A 13,924-nucleotide genomic window follows, 5' to 3' on the forward strand; every position below is an offset into this window, starting at 1 on the left:
CCGTCTCTTGATTACATTTTTTTTTTTTCCAAAACAGGGTTTCTCTATGTACTGATGGCTGTCCTGGAACTCACTCTGTAGACCATGTTGGTCTCAAACTCAGAGATCTGCCTGCTTCTGCCTCCCCAGTGTTGGGATTAAAGGCATGTACGACCGCCACCTGGCAGTTTCAATTTTTAGTATTAAAGATTTGTTTTTATTATTTTTAATTATGTGTATACATTGTCACTGTATGACTGGGTACACGTGAGTGTGGTGCCCTGTGAGGTCTGATGACGGCATCGACTCTGGAGTTACAGGTAGTTATGAACTTCCGGACATGGATGCTGGGAACCTAACTTGGGTGCAGTGAATACTCTTAACCATTGAGCCACCTCTCCAGCCCCAATTTCATTTTTTTTTCAGAGGTCCTACAGCATCAGGATGCCCATGATACTTCTCTTTGAATTGCTTTCTTTATAAACTTTGAAAATATATTATCTTGTTTTGGCACCAAATTTTTTATGTTGAATTCACCATACATTTCCAGAACGGAGGAGGATATTTTAAAAGCAGAAGTTTTTCTTCCAATACATTCTGCAGTTGATTATTTCCCTCTTTGATTTGGGATAGAGATGGAATCTATACATTTGCAGTTTAACATATTCTATTTTCTTTAGCAAACAATAGCAGTAAAATCCCTTGGCTAAATCTCAGCATGATCCAAAAGGCAGAGATTTGATTTTTCCTCTGCTGCTTAGCTAATTTACCCAGTAGAATAATTATTGGTCTCTTTCATCTCATTGCCTCATCCATCACGGGAGAGTGATAGCAACAGTGTGACACACGAGCTTGCATAGGGCCACTGTGAGGGTTAAGTGAGCTTTTATACCTACATGTTTCATACACTCACTTGATCACCAAAAGTATCCAACAAATGTTTATTGCTATTGGCAATAAAATTCTAACCATAAATAAGACATAAGGGAAAAAATATTATTATTAACTTTTAATTATTTGGAAAATACTTATGACAGAAAGTGAATTTAAATTATTTTTATTTTTGCTTGTTTTGGTCTTCAGATAAACATAGGAGGATAATATAATTAATGGCAATGAACTAGATTGCAGAAGAAGTTTTTATGTCTTTAGGAGTAAACAGATTTTTAAGACTTCAAAACTCCCAGCAGACACAACAACATTCATATCCTAATTAGAAATAGTGCCAGCTGGGCGGTGGTGGCACATGCCTTTAATCCTAGCACTTGGGAGGCAGAGGCAGGCGGATTTCTGAGTTTGAGGTCAGCCTGGTCTACGAAGTGAGTTCCAGGACAGCCATGGCTATACAGAGAAACCCTGTCTCTAAAAACAAAAAACAAACAGATAGAAAGAAAGAAAGAAAGAAAGAAAGAAAGAAAGAAAGAAAGAAAGAGCTCCAAAACAGGACTGAAAGAGAGGTATCTACTCTCCACACATTTCCTGACTTGAGGTTTGGCATTAATAGTTAGCTTGAATCAACCTATTTTCACCGTGGAGGAGAATCTAAGGGAGGGACCATCTGCATCAGTTTGGCCTGTAAGCAAGTCTGTGAGTGATTGTTGTAGCTGATATGGGAAGATCCAGCCCAGAATGAGCAACACCATGCCCTAGCCAGAGAGTCCTGGACTGTTTAATAATGTTAGAGAAAAAATGGAGCCGAGCACAAAAGAGCAAGCAAGTGAGCACACACACATTTGCTTCTCTCTGCTCTTGGCTGTGATTACGATATTTAACCAGCTCTTTGAAATCCCAGTCCCCTTGACTTCTTGGCTATCGCGGGCTGTAACCTGGAATTGGAAGGTAAAACACCCCCTTTCTTAACTCAGATACTCCTGTCAGGATATTTTATCAAAGCAACAGAAATGGAACGAGAACACTGATTTTACCATGTAGAAGTTATTATGTGTATTCTTAAAAGTTAAATCTAAACCTAAATTATATGTCAAATATTCATGTATATGTGTGTGTGTGTGTGTATGTGTGTGTGTGTGTGCATGGTGTGTATGTATACATATGCATATTTAAGTGACTGTACTTACACTAATCTGAGAATTTCTATATACAAATTAAATTCTCCCATGTAAAAGACACTTGTTTTGTGTTTTCAAAGAAGCCTCAGTTTAACTTAATTAATAATTTATAATAGGGCTGTTTAATGAAGAAAGCAATCCATTCCTCTTATTACACTCTGATTCCTCTTTTTAATTTGTAGCAATTAATACAGAGCATAAATGTTTTAAACCTGGAGTCTTATGAGACACAACAATTTAACAAACCAATTTATTATCTCACAAATATCTTAGTGGAATCAGGAAAACATAACCTGCCAAATTTGATAATTCAGATTCATTAGTCACAGCAGATAAAATTAGAACCCATTAAGTGTGGAGTTCTGCTGTAAGGTGCAGAGTATGTCTAAAGAAAAACTTGCTCGTTAAGAAGGAGCAGGCTATGCTCTGTGTAACTGGCAGTCATGCGTACAAGCTGAAGTTTTATCGTTCATCAGATGGCATCTGAGAGACATATAGTTTTCTCCATAATGCAAGTGAAAGAGAACTAAAACAAGCAAACAAACAAACAAACAAACAAACAAACACCACTTAAACAGAATCAAAGACACAACGACCTGTGATGGCCATATGTAATGTATGGGTAAGACATTATATAAGACAATCAGGAGCAGCTGTCCACAGGCTAAGACTTGGGTATTGATGCTACTGTTCCTGGCTGTGATGGCTGTGGCACCGTATCCCTAGCAGAGGAACTACTACAGTTGATAGCTGTGTGCACAGGCAGAGTCAGTATTCCTTAAGAATATGTCCACTGGTGTTTTCCTCAACCCTTAGTGGATGAAGCCACATATCTAACTGGATTCAGTGGGTTAAACAATTTAAATGAATAGTGACATGGAGAAATGGCTCAGCACTTAAGAGCAACTGCTGCTCATCCAGGGAACCTAGTTTAGTTCCTAGCATCCACATGGCCCCAGTTATAGGAGATCTGGCCCCCTCTTTTGGCCTCCATGGGTACTGCATGCACACGTTGCACATATATACATGCTGGCAAAACTCTCACATACATAAAATAAAACTAAACAACTTTTCGTGTGTTTGGATTTTTTGACATAGGGTTTCTGGGTCAATAGCTTAGCTGTCCTGGAACTCCCTTTGTAGACCAGGTTGACCACTAAGATCCTCCTGCCTCTACCTCCTAAGTGTGGGATTAAAGGTGTGCACTACCATGCCTGGCTAAATAACTCTTTAAAAATAAAACTTTTAATAAATGGGTAGTTAAGAGGCAAAAATGGTGAAGCTGGAATACTTTTTCTTGTACTTGCAATTATAATTGAATTTAATATAAGTTACAATTCAGGCTTTCTTGGCCTGGAAAGACAATAAAAATGATAAACCCAGATCTCAACAGTAAGACTGGATCTGTGTCATTGTTAAGATGGAAAAAAGGGAGAGACAGAGAAATTCTGCAGTAAACAAAATAAAATCAAATCCTGGGAAATATTTGAATCACAGCCAACCAACTATGTGATTTGTAGTTTAAATATAAAAAAGCTTATTATCACTGAATTGATATTTACTGATAAAAGTAAAATAAAAGTATTTATATGGTTTAATTAAAAACTTTCAGCGTCATTAGAATGTAGGTAGTACGTAAATGAAGGTAATACATTTTAGACATTGGGATGAACTCTGCCAACTTCTACATCCCGTGTACTTACTGATTGAGAACAGGGGTGTAGGCAGTTTTATCCTCATCAATAATAGTGACCATCAGTGTAATCAACTGTGGCCAGAAGTCCAGGTTCTTGGTGGTTGGTCCCTGGTCTTCTCGAGGAACATCCTGCTTCTTGCTCTGTTCACAAGGCAAGCAAGAGGCAAAAGAGGTCAAACAGGAAGGTTTCAGTCGCATGCGTGCTGTCCTGTCCACAGGAGGATCAGATAAACAACTCTGAAAACATGTGCAGATTATGTGAGGAACAAACTTTCCTCTCTTCATTGAGTAGGATGAAGCCAGCTGCTAGCCTCCTCTTTCTAATCTCATATTTGGCTAGGGTTTCACTTGGCTCTGGAAGGTAATTTCTCTCTCTCAATGCTACAAGTCCATAACCTTAGGGATTATTATATAAACTATTCCTTTAATATGGCTTCTTCCACAGATAGAAATAAAAGGTTACGTGTATAAAGGTGTGTGTGTGTGTGTGTGTGTGTGTGTGTGTGTGTGTGTTGATGTGGTAGGGGACAGAGGGGAGAGAGGGAGAGAAAGAGGAGGAAGGGAGAGGAAAGACAAAGGGAGGGAAGGAGGGAGAGAGAGGATGTGGGGGAGAGGAAGGAATAAGGGAGAGGCAAGAGAGGGAGGGAGGGGAGTGATATATTAAGCCCAATTATTTTGTCCAAAGTCATGATCATATTAAGTTTGAAAGACTCAAATTCACCTGGTTACAAACAACCTTGAATTCTGTAAGGATCACCTCTAGAATGCAGATTATGGCTTGGGATTGTCCGAACTCACGTTAAGGTGACAGAGTACAGTAGTAATGGTAAATGTTTTAGATATCAATTTCATTTTCAACATACACAATTCTCTCCAACATACAGATAAAGTAGCCTGATTTATTTTACTGTCTGTCCTTAGTCTTAGAGTGCTTGTTTTATATTTACTTGTTAAATTTAGACAAGAAATGTACAGAGAAACATAATTTCCATTCAAGAATACCAATAGGTAAAACATATAGAATCTATAACTACATTTTCTTTGTCGCTGTGCTATGTCCAGAGTGTCTAGAACCCTCAGTCTGTGGCTCAAGCAAACTCTGATGTGAACTGTGCATCAGATGTGACATGGCTCAGTTTACTCTGTACTTAGTTGCTATGTTTTCTGTTGGGACCAGAAGTTTAGCCATCCTGTGCTAACTGGCTATGTGTGTTTATATGTCAGTGCTTACCAAGACAGATAACTTAGCTATGTTTCAATCAGCCACCCCCTCATTATCATTCCCACTTAAGTGAGAATACGGCCCCTTATTGTGCTTCCTTTGGCAACAGAAGGAAGACTAGAAATCAGGCAAGTGTATCTAGTACCCATGGACATGACTCTAGCTAAGGCAATCTATTGTGCCTCTGTGTTAGTCAGGGTTTCTATTCCTGCACAAACATCATGACCAAGAAGCAAGTTGGCGAGGAAAGGGTTTATTTGGCTTACACTTCCATACTGCTGTTCATCACCAAGGAAGTCAGGACTGGAACTCAAGCAGGTCAGGGAAGCAGGAGCTGATGCAGAGGCCATGGAGGGCCCCTGGCTTGCTCAGCCTGCTCTCTTATAGAACCCAAGACTACTAGCCCAGAGATGGTCCCACCCACAAGGGGCTTTTCACCCTTGATCACTATTTGAGAAAATGCCTTACAGTTGGATCTCATGGAGGCATTTCCTCAACTGAAGCTCCTTTCTCTGTGATAACTCCAGCTGTGTCAAGTTGACACAAAACTAGCCAGTACAGCCTCCAAACACAACATACATAATTTGTGCACTGTGTGTGTGTCCTGTGAAGGAATATTGATGTTAAGTAACCATGAAAGGTGTTGGTAACAAGTTATATCTATGCTGAGAATCTGGAAGACCTGGGCAACAAAAGGAGTAAATGATACAGAAGTGAGCCTGGAAATTTAAAAAAGAACAAGCTTCAATATGCAATAAAAACATAAGAAGGAAAATTAACATAAAGTCAACCACTATACAGCTAGCTGTTTTATAATGTTTGCAACCACCTCATGCTGAGATGGTTGTTTGACTTCTCCAAACTCCTGAGATAAAGAAATCTTAGTTCCAGCACTTCGCAGGTTAAAAATAGGAACTCTGTAATTGGCTTAAGAAATAGGACAGAAGTCTTAGACACTTGGGCATTGAAGATCCCCATGAAGACCAGGGTGGGAAGTTTATTGGCTAGGAAAAAGGAGAGCATTTATCCTAGTCTACATTTAGACTTGACTGAAGACGAGAATCTCTCTCAAGTGCCCTTCTTCTATCTCCAAGGCAACCTGTGATGGTCTGGACATCTGTGGAAACAGCCTTCTTGATTTTGTCTTGCAGACATGCCGACTCTCCCTTTCTATCCATTATCTCTTCTGTCTCCAATAGCTGTACAAGAGGGATCTTCTCAGCTCATCTCAAATGTAATAAAACCCTTGTCAGCCTTGAAGACTGAGTACACAAGGACTGGACCTCACACGACAGAACTCTGAGCAAAGGTTGGTGGCGATCACTCTCGACAGCCAAACCAAAGCCCCTGCGGCAGCTGAGCCAAGCTAATTAAAGCTTGGTCAGTGGCTGACGCTCCTCAGAAAAAGCCACAGAAAAGGCCACATATGCTCTTCAAATCATCTACAGGGGCAACCCACTTCCATTAATGTCCCTCTCAAATGACTGATGCTCAGTCATCAGCACACACAGGGCCTCTCACATGGTCTGTGTGTGTGTGGGTTTCACACTTTCCTGTTTGCCTTTGAGTCTTTGCCCAAACAAAGTGATCATGGCTGACTTACTATATATAGAAAGAACTGAATTTCAAACCGATGTTTTCACTTGCAAGGTCTTCAACTCTTTCCAAATATTCAAGGCTTATCATTATGTACATCCTAACAATATGGCAACTGAGAGCTGGCATAATATCTACCTCTTGTTCTTATCTGAAAAGAAAAGCTAAGCACATGCGGGGCATGGTGGCGCACGCCTTTAATCCCAGCACTTAGGAGGCAGAGGCAGATGGATTTCTGAGTTCGAGGCCAGCCTGGTCTACAAAGTGAGTTCCAGGACAGCCAGGGCTATACAGAGAAACCCTGTCTCGAAAAACCAAAACCAAAACCAAAACAACAAACAACAACAAAAAACAAAACAACAAAAAAAACAAAAACCAAACCTAAGCACATAGGGAACATGAAAGTGTACAGCTTTTCTTGTTCCTTCTTAGTTTTGACTTCAAGTCCAAATTATATGGATTACAGTCATAATGAAAATTTCTGTATATTAAAAATACAAGGCTACTTATTCTGAGCTTTGTATCTTAAATAAATCTTCCCATAAAGTTATTGCTGCTCATGTGAAATCCCTGCATCTCTTCTGAGTTCCTGATGGTCCTGGCTAGTGTGTGTTCATCTGCACTTTGAGTTATAAGTACAGACAGGGACTACTTCATTTCCATTTGATTTCCCCCCGAGTTTTAGAGTGTTCCCACTTGCTCCCATTTAACTTCTATGCCCTGTTGTACCGAAGAATTCTACCACGTTACTCATCTGTAGCTCATGTTGACCTGGTCTTTTCATTCGCTTTCCCCGAGAATGCTGATTTAATTCTGCTCAGCTTTGAGGATCACGAGAGACCAGATCTGGACTCCATGGGAAAGAGAGACCAGATCTGGACTCCATGGGAAGGAAGGTCCACGAGGTTCCCGGTTTGGTTCCCCCCTCAGCTCTTCCCAGACTTCCCACTCTATTCATCCAGAGTGCCATCAGAATGCCACAGCTATGTCCACAGTGACATTAAGATCACTCACCCTGGCAATCTTAAAAGACTAATAATGCCCTAGTTACACTTAAGCAAAATGGCATGTATTCCTGCTTTGGTTTGAAGAAGTCAATGTGAGAAGATAGAAAACAGCCCCGGGAGGCTTCTGGAGTTTCTTAGGAGCAGAGAAGCATGCTCAGAAGGGAGCTGTTGAGGGGTTTTAACCTGATGTGAGTCTCTTGGTCATCACAGCAAGGAAGGGTTGGGCCCACTCCTAGTCAGCTCAGACACAGTAGACTCTGTGCATTTTAAAGTGAAATCAAGGAGACTACCACAAACAATACAAAAAGGAAGAAGATGCCAAAGTTAAAAATCAATGCAGGACCCGAGGCAAATTCTGTCCTTGCTCCTCAGTGCTGCTCAGGAGTTCTTGGCTGCTCGCACAGGAGTGAACCTTTCCCTTGTTCCTTATCACACCTCGGCTCTGGAAATGTCCACACAGACAATATCTACTCTGACTTCTGTGTCATTCGGAGATCATTTACAAAGATTTACAGGGTCACATAAAGTCAGAAAAGTGAGAAAATTAGACCTTAGGAGTCCAATGTTTTTTTTTTTTTTTTTTAAATCCTCTATTATCACTTTTCTTCCCATAGTTAAAATATTTCTCAAGATAGTAAAAAACAGTTGTAATTTGTTTACCAGCACATAAAGAGGCAGATGAAGTATTTATTAGAACAATTGAGAATTGTGTGAGTTGTTGATAAACAATAGCATCAGTATTTCTTCATCAATTAGAGAACTATTTTTGACTTTGTCCAATCAAACCCATATAGATAAGACTTTACATAGTCAGTAGTGTGTTACTTCTGTACAAATGAGAAATTTTTTTTAAGCCAATGTGGCCATTAATTTCAATACACTGCCAGCTCAACATGGTAAATGTTTTTTTTTCAAAGTTGATAGAACAGCTAAAATTTCCAAAAAAGTATATTATATATATATGTATATATACATACACACATATATATACATATATATGTATGTACATTTACATATATGTGCATATATTTACATACAGCAGTAATGTGTTGTGCACCAGCAGCAAAAGCTACTCCTCCCAGGTCTGCAGTCATTTGAACAAATTTCTAGAGACAGTGAATATACTCCAAGTGAAAACAGAGATCCCAGAAAACAACAGTTTTGCTGTTGGCATGGTACCCAATGTCACACCTTTGTTCTTCTCTCACTGATCACCTGGCCAGAAAGCATTCCAAGACCATTATTAAAACAGTTCTCATCTGTGCTGGCTAAAAGACATCTCCCTGCATTATCGTTAAACTCCATAAGCAGGGTCTCATTTAACAACAGCCTTGTCTCCTTTTGCCTTTGGCGTGATCGCCACATCTCTGACTTAAATTACTTCCAATGTCTTCACCTTTGATCAACCTACTTCAAAGGTACTTGCTGCTATTAATCTTTGATGCTGCTGTCAAGGTTGCTTTCCTCCTCGCCTAGATTTTTCTGACATGTGGTAAGTTACTTAAGCTCTGCCCATTAGTGGGAGAGAGGTGGGCAGCTACGCTTAAGGAAGCAGGAGACCCTGAACTAGATGGGTCTTGATCATATACTGGAGTAGCCCTTATTCTGTGGGGTCTTGAAATAAACCTACATTAGGAACTGCTGTTGGCCAATGTGTCTCTAAGCCTGAAGCACTGGGCGGCTACCTGGCAATCACCTGGGTGCATGCTGAAATGCAATGGCTCTTACAGCCCTTGTGGCTGGCCTGCTAAATCAGAATAACTGAAGTTATTGATAGGAACCTGGACTGTATCCACACAGCACTGTTCTTATGAAGTCTGGATCATAGGAAGAGCCAGGTAATAATAGAGCCCTCATTTCTGCAGAATGCCACAGTCAGCCAGACATTTGCTAGTGTTCTGTCATGACAACAAACGTCTTTGATTTTACCTTTATACCTGACAAAGTTCCAAATGCACACGGGTTGTGGGTGTAGAAGGTAGCAGATCATCTTGCTGACTATTTATGTAGCAGATGCATAGCTGCTTGCATGCTACAACGTTACACTTTTTTAGAACATGTAAATACTCACTAGGAACAATCACTGACATCCTCAAATTGCTCACTGCTGCTGAACAAGAACAACAAAGTGACCAGAGGGGTGGATGGACTTAGAGAACTGGCTGCTCTTGCAGAGGACCCTGTTAAGTTCCTTGTACATAGCAGTTCACTAACGTCTGCTCCATGGGATCCAATGTCCTCTTTTGGCTTCCTATGGCAATCCCTTTAAGTGGTACATAAACTTATATACTGGCAATACACACACATACACACATATATGATAAAAATAATTGTCTATTTCTAAGAGAGAGAGAGAGAGAGAGAGAGAGAGAGAGAGACTTAGGATTTATATTGCTATGATAAAAAACAATGACCAAAACCATCATGGGCAGCAAAGGGATTCCTTCACTTAACTCTTCCACATTACCATTCATCATCAAAGGTAATCAGGGCAGAAACTCAAACAAGGCAGGAACCTGGAGGCAGAAGCTGATATAGAGGTCATGAAGGAGCGCTGTTTACTGGCTTGCTGTTCTTCGTGGCCTGCTCACTCAGCTACTCTCTATAGGACCCAAGACCAGCAGCTGACAGGTGGCACCACTCAAAATGGGCTGGGCTGTCCCACACCAGTCATTGATTAAGAAAATGCTCCACAGGCTTACCTACAGCTGGACCTTATAGAGGCAGTTTCTCATTTTAAGTTTGCTACTCTCAGATTTATTTATTTATTTATTTATTTATTTATTTATTTATTTATTTATTTTGGTCAAGTTGACATATAGGAATGATAGTTGTGAGCACCATAAGCTAGAGAAGGTTCTAGCATAACATAAGAAGAGCAGTTCATTTCTGTGGTTATAAGCAGGTGAAGGTGCCTCACACAGCCTGTTGAGCCATGCCACTGGCTTCTACTACCTTTTAACCCTCCTGCACTGGCCCGTAGGTGTACCATTACATGAACTGTGGCACTGGCAGGAGCTCAGACATCTAACAGCCATGTGCATCATACTTTCCTCTTTGTTGGATGACTCGAAGTCTTAGAATCAGAGTCATAGCTATGGGAAATACACATAGCATCCATTTTTAGGTTCTGATGGAGAATTCCTGTAGGCACTTCCTGGAGAAAGGGTGCTTTCCATGTTGGGTGTGTCTAAGTACCTGGGAGGCTGTGGTGAGAACTTCAAGACACCCAAGTTTTCGTACTTCTTCTTATGTTGTGCTAACATCTTTAGTACCGCAAGAGTGCCAGCCCCAGGGCTCATGTAGAGGGAGACAGTGAGCTCCTAAAAATTGTTCTATGACCTCTGCACAGGCACAGTGGCATGTGCATGCCAGCACAAATACATGCAAATAATAAAAGGAATGAATGAATAAATAAATAAATATGGCAATGATTAGATTGTGGTGGGTAGAGCCCTCATAAATTCAAGTCATTCCTTTGTGGAAGAGGACTAAGGAGTCGTTTCCCCTCTTACTCCGTTGTCTATGCAAAAATTTGGTGCTGTCTCATGAAACTAAATTATGAGACGCCAAATCTGCAGGTGCACAGATTAATTTGGTGGTGTCACAGACAGGCTAAGAGAACAAATGCTGAATACTTAGCTTGGTAGAATGATGACATAAATAAGGGCTAATAAGATTTAAAGGGCTTTATGCTTTAGCGATGGGGAAGGTGTTCACAAAATCTGTTCCCTTTCCTTGGGTACAGAGCTACATGGATGGATGCCGCCATGCAGGAAGAGGTGCACGAAGAGGCAAGTGAGTTTCCTAGAGATGCCACTGTTTTGCTCATCTGTGATGGGTGTGCCCTAGAGAGGCACAGCTCCAGGGCTTGGTTCCAGGATTGCTTCTTGATACTGATGTGCCTTCTCTTGTTTGTCATTGCTATATTCCTCATATACCTGGCATGTGTGATTGGGCATGGGAGGATCCTCACTGCCTGTGGCCTGGTGTGATTACCTCCTGGGTGATAGCCCACTCTGTTGGGCAAGTTTCTTGCAGATCAACATGAAGATGAACTTTCATGCAATAATGCTGTTTAGAGAAGTTTATGGATTTGTGTGACACACATGAATGTTTAATGATTTTATGGAATTCCTGATTTGATTTAAGTGGTTTTAGGATGTTAGTTTGAAGAAAAATAATTTTGTGAGGTTAATTGATAGAAAGTTTAAAGTTAGAATCAAGAATCGAATGTGCCTCAAAGATTGGCAGTGGCCGCATAGGTCAGAATTGGAGCACAGTGAGCCTCCATGCGTTATAAGCACATAATTGAACTAGCAAGAGAAAAAGGCCTGGGGCAAGTTAATGCTCAAAGAAAACACTCATTCTAGGTTGGGTCTGAGTTCCTGGATCCTGGGATCTAGGGATGTGACCACAGATTTTCAGTGTGCACCATGAAGAGACAGGTCATGATCAAGGAGTAGGTAATTTCATTGTAAATGTAAGAGCAGAGAGCACATGATTAGCCAGGTTAGCCAATCAAGATTTCAAAAATGAAAAATGGACTAAAAAATAAGACGCAAACTAGATGATGACCTATTTCTTGGTAAATATAAATTGTCATCAGCTAAGCATAGGAAAAAACTTGCTACTATAGACTTGGCTTGCTTAAATGGTGTTAATCAACAACATAAAAATGATTGCTTTGGGGTAGCAATGAACTTGTGAAGAGAGAGATCGATGAGAAATAGTAGTTTCAGAAGAAGAATACGTAATCAGTAATCCTTTGTAATTTCCTTTTGTGCACTGACTTTGATCTGATTTTTTGAAGAATATGTTTTTGTGGTGATTGCTTTTAGGTAATATGTAACTTATGGCTATGAGGTAATTTTCTTCTTACACAGAGAACTGAACTTTGTATAGAGGATATAAAAGGGCTAAGGGAAAAAAATCAAGTTGGAGTTTGTTGGAACTTGCTTCATCCACCTAGAGTGTGTAAATGTGTATCCCCGTTTTTTTTGTTGGCCCAAGAGAATTAAGTTTTGCTCCCACAAAGAAAGTCTGCTGAGGGTCCAGCTGCTGAGTGACCAATCGCCGACTCCACACTTGGCCCTCCTCAGTTTACCATGTGGTCTCGAAGCTAGCCTTCAACACTACACTACAGGGCAAAGTTAATTATGTTTTTACATACAAGCCATTCATTGGGAAAAACATGCTTTCTTTCCATGAATGTAGATGACCTTGATAAGTAGAATGGGGTGGAGGGTGATCTGTGTGTAGGCGAGAGTCTGAGGAGACTGGCAGCTGTGTCTTTTGGAACCTGAGACCTTACAGCCCGGCCCTCATGCTAGGAGGACATTCATGGAGCCTGGAAGGGGTCACATGGAGAACTGTCAGAGTCTAGCTAACAGGAGTCACTTGTCATTTCTATGAAAATGCCATACCAAAGACTGTACCTCAGCTCAGTCCAGTAACATGAGCCAAGCCACATGCAGGAGAGCTGGCATTCACCACACTCCTTTGCAAATTATGTAAATCTATAGACAACATTTGCTACATTTTAAAACCATTGTGTTTTAGGGTGCATTGTAATTCAATAGATCAACTCAAACCAAGCACAATACTGGCAGTATAACATAAATAATTTGACAAGACTTAAAACATGTGTCAGTGAGGGGTTGAGTGGAAGCAGGGAGAGATGAAAGGATTTCCAGGAGAAGGTGAATTGACTCAAGCTTAGTCCTAGAAGCAGGAACAATATTGAAATAGTTGACTTCCTTTCCTTTCCTTTCCTTTCCTTTCCTTTCCTTTCCTTTCCTTTCCTTTCCTTTCCTTTCCTTTCCTTTCCTTTCCTTTTTTATTTTTGGTTAAACAAAAATTGAGACCTGTCATTTGGAGGGAGGAAGCAGGCAATGCTGCCTCCTGCAGTTTGTGTGGACAGCAGAGAACGATATAGATATGGAAATCCTGGGTAAGCCGCTGGCTTTCCTACAGCTGTGTAGAAATTACAGGGAGAGATCAGCTGAAAGGCAAAATGCTCATTTTTTTTCTCAGTAGAATTCAGAAAAATATAAAGATTCCAGGATTTCCTCTGCTCTAAAAATTATATATTCTCATCCTCGATCCTTTCAGAAGGCTCGCTAGGGAGCATGGCACATCTTAAGATGCTTAACGATGTGGTTATAGGAGTTATAAGACCTTGTAAGGAATCTGGGTCCAAAGAACAGCTTTGAGCTGTTGGAATAGTCAGTGTGTCTGGTTTGGTTTATAAGTCCACCATGACATTGCTCTTTGATCCTTATTCCACGATAAGGACCATCACAGATGCATTGAGTGCTGTTTTTATCTAGTGATGTGTCCAAAGATATTTGAA

The 13,924-nt window shown here is 40.5% G+C and overlaps 1 protein-coding gene across 1 annotated transcript in view; it reads right to left on the minus strand.

Moving 5' to 3' along the window:
* The window catches only part of Unc13c (unc-13 homolog C), a 502,014-nt gene that overhangs the window by 147,488 nt on the left and 340,602 nt on the right, over positions 1-13,924 (minus strand). Inside the window, exon 18 of the mRNA XM_085844784.1 lies at positions 3,752-3,885. Coding sequence (XP_085700910.1) covers positions 3,752-3,885 — 134 coding nt within the window. The remainder of the gene's footprint in view (positions 1-3,751; positions 3,886-13,924) is intronic.

Source organism: Mus caroli, unplaced genomic scaffold, assembly GCF_978045245.1.
Source record: "Mus caroli unplaced genomic scaffold, Mus_caroli_1 scaffold_11, whole genome shotgun sequence".
NCBI classification, from domain to species: domain Eukaryota; kingdom Metazoa; phylum Chordata; class Mammalia; order Rodentia; family Muridae; genus Mus; species Mus caroli.